The sequence below is a fragment of the Centroberyx affinis genome, unplaced genomic scaffold (assembly GCF_046629955.1).
Source record: "Centroberyx affinis isolate AG114_WGS23_722 - 3 ecotype Tasmania unplaced genomic scaffold, CSIRO-AGI_Caff_v1 ptg005207l_1, whole genome shotgun sequence".
In the NCBI taxonomy this organism is placed as follows: Eukaryota; Metazoa; Chordata; class Actinopteri; order Beryciformes; family Berycidae; genus Centroberyx; species Centroberyx affinis.
In genome coordinates this window covers 75800-93730 of record NW_027282592.1, presented here as the reverse complement: position 1 = coordinate 93730, position 17931 = coordinate 75800, and the positions used below count along the sequence as shown (strand labels likewise).

The following is a 17931-nucleotide window of genomic DNA, read 5'->3' as shown; positions in this document are numbered from 1 at the left end:
AGTTTATTTTGTTTTTAGTTTAATTTGTCTCAGTTTGGTTTATTCTAATTTGGTTTATTTTAGTTTATTTTAATTTAGTGTAGCTTCATTTCTTTTGTTTGTTTGGATTGTTTTGGTTTATTTCAGCTTAGTTTAGTGTCGTTTTTATGCTTATTTTAGTTTGTTTAGTCTAGTTTGCTTCATTTTAGTTGGTTTGTTTTGGGTTTTTTGTTTTGCTTTAATTGCGTTTAGATTTGTTTGCTTTGGTTTGGTTTAGTTTGTCATAATTTGGTTTGGTTTAGTTTAACTTAATTGTACAGTGATTAAACAGTTAAGGGATAAAACACAATGATAAAACCAGAGATAAGAACCAAAATCCTAATTTGTTTTACCAACTGTTAGTTAAGTTTAGATGCATTCAAAAGAAAACACAAGAAGGTGTGTATGTGGGGAGAGGGAGTGTGTGTGTGTGTGTGTGTGTGTGTGTGTGTGTGTGTATCCTGGAGTTGATATTCCTTGACTGTATCATCACATCTTTGTGAGTCTGGCTCAGACCATGAAGCTGCTGCGGCTGAGGAGGAACGTGGTGAAACTCACTCTCTACCGCCACTTCACCAACACACTCATCTTCGCTGTTATAGGTATGGAAACCACTGTGTGTGTGTGTGTGTGTGTGTGTGTGTGTGTGTGTGTTGTGTGTGTGTGTGCTGGAATTCGGTTTCACATTTGATGACACTTGTTGCACTACCTTCAAGCTTTTTATATGTGTGACACTTGTTGCACTACCTTCAAGCTTTTTATATGGTGTGTGTGTGTGTGTGTGTGTGTTTTCCAGCATCAGTCATCTTCATCATCTGGACCACCAAGACCTTCAAGATGTCTAAATGCCTGTCTGTAAGTTGCTTAAACTCACTTTGGCCCTGATGTAAAACTTCATGACTTTTCCATTATTTTCCATAACTACGTGGATGTGTATGGGCAGAAATATGTGTCACTAGAAACTGAAATTTAATTGTTACATTTGACCTAACAGCTACAGTTATGCTTCTTCTTATATATATTATACGTTTATACAAACCTGTGAATCGAGCCTTTGGTCATGCGGAGTGTCATGTCCAGAGAACTGAAGGGATCTGGAATTTTTGGGCCAAAAACGTGAAAGGAGTTCTGTGAATCTGCACTCGATTGCTCTTCCTCAACGACCAGGATGTGTGTCTCAGTAAACTGAAATTGAATTGCAAGAACTGAACTGAATACAGTTTCAGAGCAAATGAACATAATATTATATTCAGTTTCAAGTTTATTGAAATTCAGTTTCAAACTAATAAATTCAATTTCAAATTATGCTATTCAGATTCAGTTTTTCAATGCAGTTATTCAAGTTAAACAATACAAATTAAAATGATGTGATTCAAATTCAGTTTTTTAATGCAATTATTCAAGTTGAGTAATAAAATATATACAAATATAAATAATTCAATTTCAGTTTTTAGTGACATATATTTCTGCCCATAGATGTAGTGCTTCCATGACCTAAAACTGCTCTTCCTTCCTGGTTTGTTAATGTTGTTTTTCCAGCCTGATTTCCACTCCAGTTGGGCTGAAAACCATCTGAAGTGACGAATGTGTGAAACAAGCTGTAAAATACATTCTGCTCTATTGCTGGAAAGTGTCCCAATTCCCTGGTATTCTCTGGCTTTCCCAGAAAATGTATGAAATTCCTTGACTTTCCCTGGAATACACCTCTCAAAATTCCAATGATATTCCAGGATTTTCATGATCAGTGGGAAGCGTTGATTTGGATTATACAACAGTTAAACAGTATTACGCTTCTCACAGCAACAGACCCCTTTGACAACGAATTGGAGACTGGACTGGATTTTGTGGATTCTCCGAATCCGAGTCCTTCTTGGGGATGTCGTGATTTTCTTTAACTAATTAACTTAGTAACCAGACCTGTCAACTCTCCCGTTTTTCCCGGGTTTCTCCCGTATTTTCACCCCCTCTCCTGCTGTGCTCCCGTTTGATAATTTTCCCTGTAAATCACCCGCATTTCCCTTTTTTATTTTTAGTTATACAGAATCCTAATTGGCCCGATCAAGTTGTTTCGTTTAGATCCATAGACTATTTAACTTGGGGGACTGTTTTCCCATTCCTGACCAGAAGTATGTTGGAAAACATCCATTTGTTGAACTAGTTAACCCAATCCTTTCTGCTCTGAGATTACAGCAGGGCAGGCAGGGCAGGCAGCTGGTCATTAGATCTCTGGAACCGAGAGAGGAAACCCCTTTCATAATGTAAAAATTATGGTCGGGTGGGTGTCCCGGAAAATCTCCCTCATTTTCAAAGCCCACTGTTGACAGGTATGTTAGTAACAGTAATTAAAAGAAACTTGAAAAGAAAGAACATTGAACTGCTTAGTTTGGTTGGTTTGGGCAGGTGGCGTTCGAACTCGGGTGGCACCAAATAACCGCTCTGAGATGGCTGAAAATGTGAGTGTCGGTCCTCTTCCAAACAAACTGCAGTGCAGTTTAGTAGGAGTGAGAATGTAATGTGAACCAACTACAGGAACCGACCCCAAAACATACGGTTGGATGGGTGTAAGCACACGGATCATGTTGACATCTAATAGTCAGCCATTTCTCCTGCTTGGGAAGCCTAGCAGAACAAAATGAGGTCTGGACTGATGCTCATATTCAGCTGTTTCTTCATGTGTTCTTAACTGGTATGAACACCAGAGAAGGGAAATTACAGCAAAGAGTAAAGACCAGACCATCATGCTGAGCTAAAGTCACAGGGACGGGAACTTCAAACATGATAAAGTGCCATGGTACCAGAGCACCTTGCACCAGAGGCTGATGTAGTTGTTTCATCAGAACTGAGGTCACATGTTGTGGACACTTGAGTGAACAGAGGGGCTGAGCTGGTAACTGATCACCATCTGGTGGTGAGTTGGATCTGATGGTGAGGAAGACTGCTGGACAGTGCTGGTAAGCCCAAATTTGTCCTGAGGGTTTGCTGGGACGGACCCGTGGAGGAAATTGAGCGGAATGATTTCAACTCTCCCATCTGAGCGAGCTTCTCCTGTGTCCTGGATGTGTTTGGGGACATGGATTCAGAATGGATCCTGTTCAAAACCTCTGTCATGGAAGCAGCTGACAGGAGCTGTGGCCAGAAGGGGTCAGTGCTTGTTATGGCGGCAACCCAAGAACCCGCTGGTGGACACCGGTGGTGAGGCAGGCTGTCCAGCTGAAGATGAGGCGTTCAGGGTCTGGTGGGCACATGGGACTCCTGACACAGCAGAGAGCTGCCAGCAGGCCAGACAGGCTGCAGCTGCAGAAGTTGCAGAAGCAAAAGCCTGGGTGTTAGAGGAGTTTGGAGAGGCTAATGAGAATGACTTTCGGACGGCCTCAAGGAGATTCTTGAAAACCATTCGATGAGTCAGGAGGGGAAGGCAGGACATCACCCAGGCTGTTCTCAGTGGGGCTGCTGACCTCAGCTGGGGACGTTGTTGGAAAGTGGAATGACCTTGCTCCTCCCTACATCAGAGATGATCTTTCATTTTATGTTCCAGCCAGATCACTAAGGTCCTCCACCGCTTTTCTTTTTAAATGTTCCTTATGTATTTTTTAACATTTTATTGTTTTATTGTTGTAATTTTGCTATGTGAAGCACTTTGGGCTGCATGCTTGTATGAAAGGTGCTATATAAATAAAGTTGAGTTGAGTTGAGTTGGAAGGAGAGCTTTGAGGAACTCCTAAACCTGATACACACCCTCTGTGCAGGAGGCAGTGCAGGAGGCAGTGCAGGAAGAGTCAGGGATCATCTCCTTGGCAGAGATCACTGGGGTAGTTAGAAAGGTCCTCAGTGCATGGGAGTGGACGAGATTTGTCCCAAAATGCTGGAAGTCTCTGGATATTGTTGAGCTGTTGTGGTTGACATGTCTGTTTTATGTCACATGGAACAGTGCCTTTGGATTGGCAGACGGCTGGTGGCCCTCATTGACCTCATTGACCCTAACCCTAACCCTCAAAAAAGGGGCCGGAGGGTTTATTGAGAAATCACACTGCCTTGCCTCCCTGGGAAAGCCTATGCCAAGGGAGACAGGCCGATTGGCAAACCTCGGATTCAAGAGGCATAATGCAGATTCTGTCCTGGTCAACAGTGGACCAACTTTCCTGTCTACAAATGGTTTGTGGATTGAAAAAGGCTCCCCGAGGTATCTGGTGGGAGGTGGGATATGAGGTGCCGGGGTCGCTGCTGTGAGCCATTTGGTCCCTATACACTGTGTTTGCATTATTGCCGTTAAATCAAGATCATTCGAGGTGGGCATCCTACTCTGACAAGGATGCCCCTAGTCCCCCCTTCTGTTTGTCATATTCATGGACAGAATATCGAGGTGCAGCCGCGGTCGGGAGAGTGTCTGGTTTGGTGACATTACGGAGGCATCGCTGCTGTCTGGGGATGTTGTTCTGCTGGCTTCATTGGACTTTGATCTCTGATGTGCACTGGAGCAGATTGCAGTTGGGTGTGACACGGCTGGGATGAGGACCAGCACCTCCAACTCTGAGGCCATGGTTCTGTCCTGGAAAAGGGTAACTTGTCCCGTCTAGGTGAGGGATGAGCAGCCCTAAATGTTGTTAAAAATACATATTCATATTTTTGTGTGTGTGACAGCGGCCTGTTCTTGCTCATATGCTGTCCCTCTGTGGTACTGGGTCCTGTTCAATCCTATTAGAGCTGTTAGATAAGAGGTCAGGTCAGTGATGTGGCTGACAGAGCCTGCAGCTTTGGTCACTTGGCTCTAACATCTGGTCCCTGATCAGCTACAGACACTCAGGATTAGACTGGGGGACGGAGGGATGGATGGATGTCTTCTTCATATTTCTTGCTCTCTGTCTCAGAATAGGAATGGCTTTATTATCATGACAAGTCTACTCATGTAGCCACAGCACTCATAAATATTAATAAGAATTAATATAAAATGTACAAGAGTAAAAGAAAGTTGATACATGCATGCAATATTTACAGATATGCTTTAACAGAACAAAAGGAGTCGAAATAGACGGTCTCACACAAAAACCAGTGCTCAGTCTTTTGGGAACTGCAGTTTTTTCAGTGATATTCTGTTTGACTGGTCAGTATTGATCTTTTACCGGGATGTCAACTGATTTGTAATAATTGCGGATATCATCCATGATTTTAATCCCATGCAAATCTGCCATGTCTGTAATTTGTAAATATAAAAATTCACGCCAAATTACCTACATTTGACCTGAAATTGCCTAAATTTAAAGTCAGATTACCTAATTTGACCTGGAATTTGGTGAAGACAATTTGTTAAGGACAGACAATTTGGTGAAGACAATTTGTTAAGGACAGACAATTTGGTGAAGACAGAGGTCCCCTGATAATACTAATCACATGTGGGTGGCGTACAGTTTATTTTTCTTCTCCTTTTAGACGTGTGATTTCTGTCTTCCTCTTGTCATTAAATGGAGGCAGAATGCAGTATTGTTTGGCTCTCCTCACCTAATACAGTTTTCATCTTAATATGTTCGGGTTTGGAAGCCCAAACTCTGATCGGGAGATATTCAGGGCAGCGGAGAAGGAAAAGCATCTCATCTTCGATCTTGTCTTTCTTGCTGTGAATTCTCATCACAACCTTTTTTCAAAGTCATCATCACTGATTGAGTGCTTTGGTTAGTGAGTGATATTTCTCTCTCTCTGTAGGACTGGAGGGAGCTGTGGATAGACGATGCGTTCTGGCGCTTCCTGTTCTCCATCATCCTATTGGTCATCATGTTCCTATGGCGACCGTCGGCCAATAACCAGAGGTGGGTATCAGACGTCATGACGGTCCAAATGTCTTTACCACATTTCTGCTTTCCTGGATTGGAGATACAGGAGTAATGAGAGTATTTTGCCTCCGGGTGACTGCGTTTCCCCTAAAATCTCATCCGTCACTGTTTAAAGCAGTTTAAACATTTTATGATGTCACCACACAGGATTTCTGGGTATTGAAGTTCTAACAGTTTTCAAACAGTTACCTCCTGTTGCTATTCGGTTGGGCCAGATTACAGATTGGCATGTGAAGCAGGGAGTGCGGTATGTGTGGCGGAGAGAAAGAAACAGACAGTGTTAATGTTGAAGTGATAATAAATATATGTTGTAACAGCAATATCATTATAATAACAATAATAAAATAATATGATAATAATATAATAATACTATCACTAGCATCATTATATACAATATAATATAATATAATACAATAATGACCATTATAATAATTAACATTACATTTATAATGAGGCCCCCCACCTGCCCTCCCAGCAACACAACCGGAAGCCCCAGCGGGAGACAGGCAGGGTGGGTCAGCAAGGGACCAACCCCCCCCCCCCCTTTTTTTTTCTTTTTCTTTTTTCCATCCTTCTTCCCTTTTGTTAGTTTAATTTTTTAGTTTTAGGGCGTCCTTGCTTTGAGCCATTCATTGAACATCTTTGATCATACAGTACTGTGCAAAAGTCTTAGGCACCCTAGGTTTTTTATATAAATTTCGTCTTAGATGTTTATTTGTTTTCTGCATCAGTGTGTCAGTAGTCTGCTCTTTATAGTACATCTTTGATATTTTGAAACTTTTAATTTCATTACTTTTGAAAGCGTCTTTACCCTTATGGACCGTTGCACAGTACTGTATATGTATATGAAAATTTTGAGAAAATTTTGAGTTCCTGTAGTAGGGCCACTTTAAAGTCTGTCTGTTTCTGTCTATCTCAGATACGCCTTCAGCCCCCTAGTGGATGAAGAGAGTGATGAAGAGGAGAAGGAGCCCATGGTGAACGAGGCCTTCGGTGAGAACCTTCCTTCCTCCCTCTATCCATCCTTCCCATCCTTCCCTCTCTACCTTCCTTCCTCCACCTCCCTCCATCAGCCAAAACTGTTGTCCAATCACACTACTTGTTCGACTCATTTGGAGAAGTGGTGAGCAGGGTTAGTGTAGGTGTGGTTGAATTTAATAAATAATAATACATTGTTTGTGTAGCACTTTTTCTAGATGCTAAAAGATACTTTTTGTCAACCGAAGAACCGAGAACAAAAAGCGCTTAAAAAAAAAAAAAAAGCTAATCTTAGTATTTTCACCAGTGGGTCTTCTGTCCCTGTTCCCAAGTTTTTATTTGGTCAACCCATCTTACCGTATTTCCTCTAATAGTGGCCGGTAGTCAATTAAAAGCCGGGTCTCCCATAATGTCCGGGGTCGTGGTCGACACGAACAAATAAAGGCCGGCCCCAAATACAGGCCGGGGAAAAAAACAAAGGAAAAAAACAACGATGGATACCGGTAAACTCCTGGTGCCTGTTATATAATGTAACTGTAGTTTGTAGTAACGTACAAGCGCCACAAGATGGCGGTATGCCACAAGACGGCTCGGCCGGCGGAAGTCTCTGGAGCGTGCCGTCGTCGATTACCGTAATTATCGGTAATGCGTCGCAGTAACAAAAAAACGGCTACCTAACGAACCCCAACAGAAGCAGATCAGAAAACAAGGAGGCTTCACACTAAAATATGAGCAAATATACTTATCAAACAGAGGGAATTAGAAATAAAGGCCTGTCTCTAATATAAGCCTGCTTCCAATAAAGGCCTGTTACCCTCTGCAGCTGAGGTAAATAAAGGCCCGGGCCAATATTACAGGAAATACGGTATTAAGTATATTATTCGTTTTTAGTGAATGTGAGCATGTTACGTCCTCACCTCCATGTTTCTCACCCTGGGCGTGTTTGTTTTGAACCCCTGTGTGTCTCCAGAGGGGATGAAGATGAGGGGGGGTGTGAAGGCTGAGACCAACGGAACGGCCAAACCCAACAAAGTGGTGAGTCAGAACTCTTCAGGGCTTCTACAACTTGGAGCACAGACCTCATTCGCACAGCGGCCATTTTGAACTCTACCTGGTAGAGCAGGTACAGTCCAGCTCTGTCTGTTGTGTTCCAAGATGCATCAGACAAACATTTTTCACTTCAGATTCCCCACTGAAACATGTTAGAAACAAATGGATCCAAGAATCCAGAGGAATATAGGTTCACATTTTAAGAGCCCCTGTTCAGAAAACTGAACATTCTTTCAGTATGTGACATAAATATTCATCAGATATGTGTGTTATATATATAAATATATGTTTTTCTCTACCATCATCTTCACCTTCCTTTTTACAAAATGAAACATGGCCAGTACTCCCTTAGATATCGTGGTGAACAGATATGGAACGCTAAAGCACAAGTTATCAAGAGATTGTTACCTTTAGAAAATTTTAAAAGGAAATTGTCATCACATTTAATTCATGATGTCTAATTATTTTTTGACGTATATATGTATATATATATATATATATTTTTTTTTCTCTTCTTTTTCCCCGTATTGTTTTTCATGTATTTCTTTGTTTTTATTGGATTGTTGTCTACTGATTGGTTAATATTTCTGCTCAGTTTGTGTGCTTCTTGTAGTCATTTACTTTTTGTTGCATTTTTCTAAATTATGTTAGCTTAGTTTTTTTTTTTTCGTTTTTTTTTCCCTTTTTTGTTATTGTTTGTTTTTCTCCTTAAAGTTAAAAAGAGGGGGGGTCTGTTGTATAAGCCTGTGGGTTCTTGACCTCTCCTGTCACATCTTTTATTTTTTTTCATTATCTGGATTTTATGCAGTTTTATGTGTGTGCAAATAAAATACAATAAAAGAGAATATATTTTCTAATGTTCGCTAGCTAGCTAGTTTTATATATGCCAATCTCTTTCCCACCTGAGTGTTCAAAATGGCTGCTGTGGGAATAAGGTCAATCACAATATTATTATTACAGTTACAGTTTAGGCATATATTGGACGCTCTTATCCACAGTGACGATTTATGCAACAGAGGAACAAACTTCTCTTTTTGTCTCCTTTTAGCTTTTTTGTCAGTGAACAGCTAAATAATCTCTATTCTCTCAAAATCACATGTGGAAAACCCTTGATGTGGAACCCGGTGTGAAGTCATGCAGTGTGACCCGGCGATGAAATGTGTTATATCGGTTGACTAAAAAAAAAATATTTGTTGTTTTTCCAGGATGAGGATCTGAAATGGGTGGAAGAGAACATCCCCTCCTCCATGGCAGACGTGTAAGTTCCTACATATGGAAATTAGCAAGACGATATTTAGATATTTAATATTGAAAATGCTGAAAACAGGGTTCAGATGTGATGCTGACGGTGTTTTTGTTCGCTCCCCCTCAGCGCTCTGCCTCCGCTGCTCGACTCCGACGAGGTGAGATGTCTGTTATTTACACTTCACTAACATGAGATCAGATAAGATGAAACTTCATTGATCCCTGTGGAGAAATCGGTAACAGGATACAGAAAAGAAAACTAGAATATAAATAAGAATTTGAGATAACGGGGGGTATAAACTCTATAAACAAAAGCAACTGAGAATTTCCACATTACAACATATTAAGTACAAAGTATGAATATGATTTTGAGAAGTTGTAGTGTTGGAGTCGTCGGTTGCGTATGAAGCAGGACTGTGGCTCCAACATGGCTGCCTCTGAAAACCACCAGGGTTCCTACGCAGGTCTGGAAAGTCTGGAAAAGTATTAAAAATGAATTTGATCATTTCCAGGTCTTGAATAGTTTGGGAATTTGAAAAAATGTCTGGAAAAGTATGGAAAATGTTGCGGTTTCAGGTCCGATACACACATAATTCTAGCTTTTATGTTGTTGTAGAGCCACTTTGAGTCCACACACACCCACAGTTTCTGTTGATGTGAAGAATAATGTTCAGATAGAGGGACGCTCTTATGACCCAGCCGCTGTCAGCATGCATTATATCAAATACCCACCAAAATCAAATCCGGTCAAGAACATAGGGTCTGGGAAAAATATGGAATTTTAAAATGGAAACCGTGTAGGAACCCTGCCAATCATCTCACATATTCTGATATTTGTGGCTGTGAAGAACAATCTTCATCTATACAGTGATATGACCTAGTTAGCAGGGGCAAGATGTCTATCTGCGTAAATCATATTGAACACCAGACAAAATCTTCAAAACAAATCAAGGTCTGGAAAAAGTATGGAATTTTTTTAATACTCTGAAGCACAGTGAACAAACCTTCAGTCTTTAGTTTGGAGATCATGTGTATATCTCGTCTGTGAGTCCGTCTGTTTAGATCAAAGTGAGCTGGGCTGTTTGCTGTGTCTCATGGATGTTAATGGGAATTAACACAGAATGTACACAAGATAAAGCAAGTTTATATGTGCAGACAGTATATTCACAGATATACTTGAAATGACTCCAAATAAACAATAAATGTGTTTTAGGGATTGCAGGATGAGTTTCCTGCAGTATTCTGTTTGACTGGACAATATCCATATTTTTTTAACCCTGAGGCCTCGATCACACAGGACAGGTTTTCATGCACCTGTGTCTTTTTAAAAAAAAAAAATTTCTTAAATGATTTGGTTGCAACAGGCTACTAAATCTTGAGGAGGAGACAGAAGTAACAGAAGGGGGGTCACACTCAAAACTCTGATGCAGTTGTTTTTAGGGCTGCAACTAACGATTATTTTCATTGCCGATTAATCTGTCGGTTATTTTCTCTATTGGTTGTTTGGTCTATAAATGTCAGAAAATGGTGAAAAATGTGGATCAGTGTTTCCCAAAGCCCAAGATGACGTCCTCAAATGTCTTGTTTTGTCCACAACCCAAAGATATTCAGTTTACTGTCATAGAGGAGGAAAGAAACCAGAAAATATTCACATTTAAGAAGCTGGAATCAGAGAATTTTGACTTATTTTTCTTAAAAAATTACTCAAACCGATTAATCAATTATCAAAATAGTTGGCGATTAATAGTTGACAACTAATCGATTAATCGTTGCAGCCCTAATTGTTTTATTTTATATTAACTAAAACTAAGCCTAGTTAGTCTTTAATGGGGTTCAGTTATTGCAAATTGACAAAGAAAACATGTTTATTTATGAGACATTTTCAAAAGCTGGGTGTCCCCAAACTTTTGACGGACAGTTCATATCAACTGTCTGTCTCTCCTCTTCTCCGTCTCTGTGTGTGTTCAGGCTCTGGTTCAGGCTCTGGTTCAGGCTCCGGTTCAGGCTCTGGTTCAGGCTCTGGTCCAGGCTCTGGTTCAGGCTCTGGTCCAGGCTCTGGTTCAGGCTCTGGTCCAGGCTCTGGTTCAGGCTCTGGACTGAGACAGAGATATTTAGGACAGCAGAGAGGGAAATGCATCAGTTTGGTTTCAGTGTGAACAGACATTCACTTCTTTACTGCTGTTAATTTTAAGACGACCTTTTTCAAATGCCAAGTCCTGCTCTCTGATTCGCTACTTTAAGCATTTTCTTTTAAAGTCTTTCACTTTCCTCACAGTAGATTAATAGGTTGCTGTAGGACACACACACACACACACACACACACACACACACACACGCACACACACACACACACACGCACACACACACAGCGTCCTGAGCCTGGCGGTCAGTCAGCAGTGTGTGGAGCTGAATCTGAGCAGCAGGGGGCGCCAGCCAATCAGCACACAGCAGCTGTTGCCACGGTTACATCACACTGTTGTTTATCCCCCCCTGTTGTCATGGCGAGCAGAACAATGGGACGGGGACGGTGGCGCGTTCCTGTGTGTGTGTGTGTGTGTGTGTGTGTGTGTGTGTGTGTGTGTGTGTGTGTGTGTGTGTGTGTGTGTGTGGGAGGGCATTTTGTTTTCCTCCACACAGACAATCTCAGCGCCACATCAGCCGTTTATGATCCAATGATGAAAACATTCAACAAAATATAAATGTCTGATTCATGTGGAAATCTTCCAAAAGACATTTTATTAGACGCTTAGTGTTTAATATCAATTTGTTATTTTATTGCATTTTTATTTATCTCCTCTCTTATCTTTTCATTCATATAATTTCTTACCTTATTTACTCTTTGTTCTTTGTTTAGTATATTTGAAATAGTTCTCATCAAATCTCATCATACCTAAATGAAAATGATGAAAGTAATCTATATATAATCTCATTTTATTTTATTTTTTGGGGGGGAATGAGAAGGCTGCAGTTTATCACATTTTTGATAGTATCCCAATTCATGAGTAACAATTTTAATAAACTAATATAATGAAGGTATTTGTTAAAAAAAAGATCATGTACACTACCAGTCAAAAGTTTGGACACACCACATTTTTCTTTATTTTTACTATTTTTCACATTTCAGAATAACAGTAAAAACATAAAAACTATGAAATAACACAAGTGGAATCATGCAGCGACCAAAAAAGTGTTAATTAAATCAAAACTATCTTATAATTTAGATTATTTGCCTTGATGGAAAGGCAAAAGGCTTTGGAAAGAAATTCATACATAGGATCAACTTCACTGTTTATATTTGACTAAGAAACAAATTTCAAGCATTTAAGCAGAAGCCTTTAGGTCAAAATGGCTTTAAAGAGAATGAAAAACACAGAACATTCAGTCAGGTGGGTCCAGACTGTGGACTGGTAGTGTATTAAAATAATAAGCATTAAAAACTTACAGTATATCTTTATGACGATGCAGTTGATCTCCTGCGCACGTGAAATGTACCTGCAGTGATGTAAAACCTCTTAAGAAGAGACGTAAAAGGGATTTTATTTTCCAGATGACAGAATATTAGAGTGAGGAGACGAGGAGGATGGAGGAGAGAAGTGATTTAGTTCCTGAGGAGGTTTCAGCATCATCATGTCTGTAGTTTTCCCCTGTGATGTTTGAGCGGTGGAGTATTTTCTCCAGGTGAGTGGGTGTGGGAGGAGACGTGATGCCCCCCCGCCTGTTAACACAAACCATGTAATGAAGCCTCAGTTATTTAAGGGGGAAATTGAGGGGAAATAATTACCTCACCTCCCCTCCTGTCCCCCTCCTTAAGGCAAACCATGTAATGCATTCCTGTTATTTAAGGAGGAAACTGAGGGGAAACCGGTGCATTAAATCCCCGTTATCACTTTGAAGACAAATTATGGAATCCTCCCCCTTTTTTAAGGAGGAAATTAAGGGGAAATTGCCTCCCCTCCCCTCTACCCCAGTGTTAAAGCTCCATATTCTCCACTGTCCAGAGTTTTATTTTGTGCCTTGAGGTCCATTCAAAGCTGTGTGTGTGGTGTCATGGATCAAAAACACTCTCAATCCATTTTCCAGCATCTCTCTGAGCCTTACCAAGAACAGGCCGTTTCTGTCGCTGTGTCTTTAAGGCTCATTAATATTAACGACCCCTCTGTTCCGATCGGCTAACCGTTTCCAGAGTGAAACGTGAGACGCCGCGGCCCGGCAGCTACAGGTAGGGAAAACTCTCCGGTTAATAAACAATGACAACCGCTCAACCGCTTTGAAAAAAACACTTTGTTAGTCTATTATTTCTTACAAAAATGATAATGAGCGAACCTTTGTGACGTCACAAAGTTACGGAAGTCCAAACGGCTCGTTTAGAGGCTCGCTGCACTAATATGGATTGTGTGGATTTAGTTTTGATACTTTCACCATGTTTAGATAGACCATCCAACTCCTTTATCATCACAGAGGAGAGGGGAATCCTGCTTTACACCTTATGGGACCTTTAAGACAAACTGTATAATGCACCCGTCATATTTAAGGAGGAACCTGAGGGGGAATCAGTTATTTTCCTCCCAGCCATCCTTCTTATTCAGACTCATGATGTTCAGCCGATACACAGGATCTCATGTGATGAAACCACCTTTATTTTAAGGGAAGAAATGAGGGGAAATTAAAGGGTACCTTGACATTTTTTTCAAATTTTCTTGGTTATTTTTCCCGTCACCTTGCACAGTTCTCCTTTGTGTCTCCTTAACTTGGCATATTAGCGCGGTTAGTTAATGCTTAATAAGCATTAACTAACCCTTAATTAACAGTTAACTAATGTGTCTGGTAATCATTTACTAATGGTGTTCATGTTAACTAAGGTATTCATTTATACATTATTTAATAGTCATCTTTATAAACTATTAAATAATGTATAAATTAATACCTTAGTTCAGAGGTTCTCAACCTTTTTCATATCAAGGACCCCTAATTTAGTCCACATTAGGGCCACGGACCCCCATTTGATGAGATTTTGTCTCTCAGACCCAAATCTGAGAATATTTTTATTGTCAGAAATGATTTTGTCCAGAATTCCATGACTATCTGTACAGTAGGTAGAGAGATAACAGAGAAACTATGATCAAAATAGTCATGCTAAAATGACAAAATAATGAAGCTTTAACAATTCATCAATTTGCTGGGGACCCCCTGGAATGCCCTCAAGGACCCCTGGTGGCCCCCGGACCCCACGTTGAGAACCACTGCCTTAGTTAACATGAACACCATTAGTAAATTACACATTAGTTAACTGTTAATTAAGGGTTAGTTAATGTTTATTAAGCATTAACTAACCCTTATCTTAGTGACCCTTATTGTAAAGTGTTACCCCTCTATTTTGAAGGAAACTTTTTATATAACACACATGCGTTGCTTGTTTTATGTTCTTTTCTATTATGTTCTTTACTATAATTACTACTTGTCACTGTATACTGTAAGCAGATAATAGCGACTGTGTGTTGGCTCTGTGTTCTTTGCTGCTGCAGTGACCTCATTTCCCCTTCAGGATCAATAAAGTTTCATCTTATCCAAACCCATAATCAGGAAAAACAGACAGAAATCAACCGTCTGTTCCCAAGAGATTTGGTCGTCCAATATGGCCGCCGGAGGAGGCGTGACATCACCTGGAAGCCACAATATTATTCACATTACGGTTTGTTCTCTGTCCACAGGAAACCATGACGACCAAATTTGAGATGTCCAAGATGGAGTAGTAGAGGAGGAAAGACGGAAGGGAGGGATGAAAGGAGAAGTGTTTTACAAAATGAAGTCTGGGAAGAACACAGTGTGGTAAACGGATGGATAAAAGAAACGGATGAATAGAGGAGCATAAGGCGGAGAGAGAGGAGAGGAGAGGGAGAAGGATGGATGGATGGATGGAGAGGTGGATGGATGGATGGAGGATTAATGAATATAAACATGGATGGAAGCAAGGATGGAGGGAAGAAGGGACAGACGAGCAGACGGATGAAAGGGGGAACGCAGAGAAGAAGAAAAGAGTGTTTGGTTCACGAGTCGGCAGCAGTGTGTGTGTGTGTAGGTGTGTGTGTAGGTGTGTGTGTGTGTGTGTGTGTGTGAAATAACAGATTTGCTCCCTGACCTTATGAGCTTTGTAAGCCTTGTCTGTACATACACTGGGAGAAAAAAATCGATCTCGACGGCAAACAAATCCTTTTTATTTTTCTTTTCTTTTTATGGCCTGTTTGTATTTATATCTCTCTCTCTCTGTATCTCCAGTATATTTTGCTGAGGTCGGTGTTTCGTCTTGATGAGACTCTCTGCTCCAGAGCGGCTTGTTTGCCTTTTTCTCTGTTTACATGCAGAAAATGTGATTAAATCCAGTTTGTGTTTCCTCTGTCGGGTCAAAAGCTTTTTCACTGCAGTTTGGCCGTTTTTGTTTTTTTTTTTTAAATCAGACACGATCACACATTTACATTTTTAAACATTTGGCCGACTCAGAAAAACCTGCTTCAATTTATAGATCTAGACCAGTGATTCTCAACCTTTTTCACACCAAGGACCATAGTTTAGTCCACATTAGAGCCACATTTGATGAGATTTTGTCTCTCAGACCCAAATCTGAGAATATTTTTATTCTGATTTATTTAGTCCGATATGATTTTGTCCAGAACCCCATGACTGTCTGTATTGTAGGTAGAGAGATAACAGAGAAACTATGATCAGAGCAGTCTTTCTTCTACATTCTCTAATTCTGTTAACTTCTTGTAAATTAAATAATGGTGAAGTTTAACAATTGCTGGGGACCCCCTGGAACCCCCTCAAGGACCCCTGGTGGTCCCCGGACCCCACGTTGAGAACCACTGATCTAAAACATTACAAGCAAACCAAGAGGTCAAAATAAAACTCATGCTGGAACGTTTAAAAAAAAAAAAAAAAAAGTACATTTAAAGCCAGACATTTTGCAGTTCACTCTGTTGTTTTTCTGCATAAAAGTAAAGTAACAGTAAAGTTTCTACTGTACGTTTCTCCCTTAGTAGTAAAGCACCTGTAGCACCCAAACACAACCACACACACACACACAAACACACACACACACACACACACACACACACACACACACACACACACACACACACACACACACACACACACACACACACACACAGGAGGATGGAAAGGGCTAGCATCCCTCCACCTGGCACAAATCATTCAACACATCGCTCTCTTGGTAAATTTAGATTTAAGTGTAAGTGACACATCACTGCCTTCCACCTCGCTTCGTTCATTTGCACACACACACACACACACACACACACACGCACACACACACACACACAGCTCCTCTGAACCCTGTGTATCTCCTGTGTATAAAAGCACACACAGTTCTCGTCTCCATGGTTCTCATGTTCATTTCATCTCTCGCTCACTTCCCTCGTCCTTTCCCTCGCTCCAGCACACATGGACGTGTCCGCTCGTCTGCTCACACACACACACACTCACACACACACACACTCACACACTCATACTGTATATATATATATCACTCCTGTCCCTGGCTCATGTCTATTGTGTTTTCTATGAAAGCGCCCATTAGCTCTGTCTGAGCGCTCTATATAGCCAACAGCCAGCTGTGTGTGTGTGTGTGTGTGTGCAAAGGCAGCGTGAGTTTATGTGTGTGTGTGTGTGTGTGTGTGTGTGTGTGTGTGTGTGTGTGTGTGTGTGTGTGTGTGCATATGTGTGTGTGTGTGTGTGTGTGTGTGTGTGTGTAGCCAGCAGCGCTGACAGTGACTTGTCTAAATGGACTAAATGCTCCATACATCATCCATACAGCCGGAGGCAGCAGTGCAGTGACAGTGAGGCTGCTCATGTTCTGCTCCACCAGGACAGCAGAGGTCTGATTGGTCTTTTTGTTGCTTTTTGTTATTTCAACAACATGGTTTACAGCTCTGCTGGACTCTGGCAGGACCTCGGGTTGTGTGGCTTCCTGGACATGAGAGAACCACAATAAATAGGTGGGAAAAAATGAGGTTCATTTTTTTTTATATATTGTCAGAATCTGCTTTGTCAAAGTTCTGTCTCCCACTTTTTTTCGCCCATCTACAATTATTGGTAAACATATTATTTCTAATTTCCTCTGACTAGATTTCTGTGTTCCACTTGTTCAAACTGAAAGGTTTAATAAACATGAAGTGAGAGATTCACTTAAAGCTCTGTGTGACTCTGGCAGTGTCTTGGGTTGTGTGTCTTCCTCCATGATAAAACCCCCAAAATCAGTGATTCTCTGTTGTCTAGTTGTGCATAGAAGAGAAAAAAGTGGGAGACACGACTTTGTCAAAGCAGATTCTGCCAATATAAAAAGGAGTCTCTCACTTTTTTTTCACCTCTTTACAGTTATTGGTAAACATATTATTTTCTTTGTTCCATCATCATAAGTTTCCTCTGACTGGATGTCGGTGTTCCACTTGTTCAGACTGAAAGGTTTAATAAACATAAAGAAAGAGATTCACTTCAAAACAATTCAGCAGCATGACTAGTTTTTTTTATATATTGTCAGAATCTGCTTTGTTTGTGTTCCTAAGTGATTTTCAGACTGTTCCACCAGACAATGGCAGTGAATGGAGAGAGGGAAAAAAAAAACACAATTCTCCAGTCTGCTCTACCGGAGCAACAGATCACAGAATCACTGATTTTGGGTTTTTTTTTCTCATGGAGGAAGAGACACAACCCAAGACACTACCAGAGCAGCAGTTAGATCTTTTTCCTCTCTGGGTCCTTTTGGTATGAAGCAGCAGCACAGACCGCTTTACTGACCTCACCGCAA

The 17931-nt window shown here is 40.8% G+C and overlaps 1 protein-coding gene across 1 annotated transcript; it reads left to right on the top strand.

Annotated features, from left to right (window-relative positions):
- Window positions 1-503: 503 nt before the first annotated feature.
- Window positions 504-15218, top strand: LOC139666956 (transmembrane protein 87A-like). The gene is made up of 8 exons (XM_071546311.1): window positions 504-620; window positions 815-873; window positions 5713-5816; window positions 6760-6833; window positions 7789-7853; window positions 9074-9126; window positions 9241-9271; window positions 14822-15218. Exons 1-8 carry the CDS (start codon window positions 536-538, stop codon window positions 14861-14863), a joined length of 513 nt encoding a protein of 170 aa, XP_071402412.1. The 5' UTR covers window positions 504-535; the 3' UTR covers window positions 14864-15218.
- Window positions 15219-17931: the final 2713 nt, after the last annotated feature.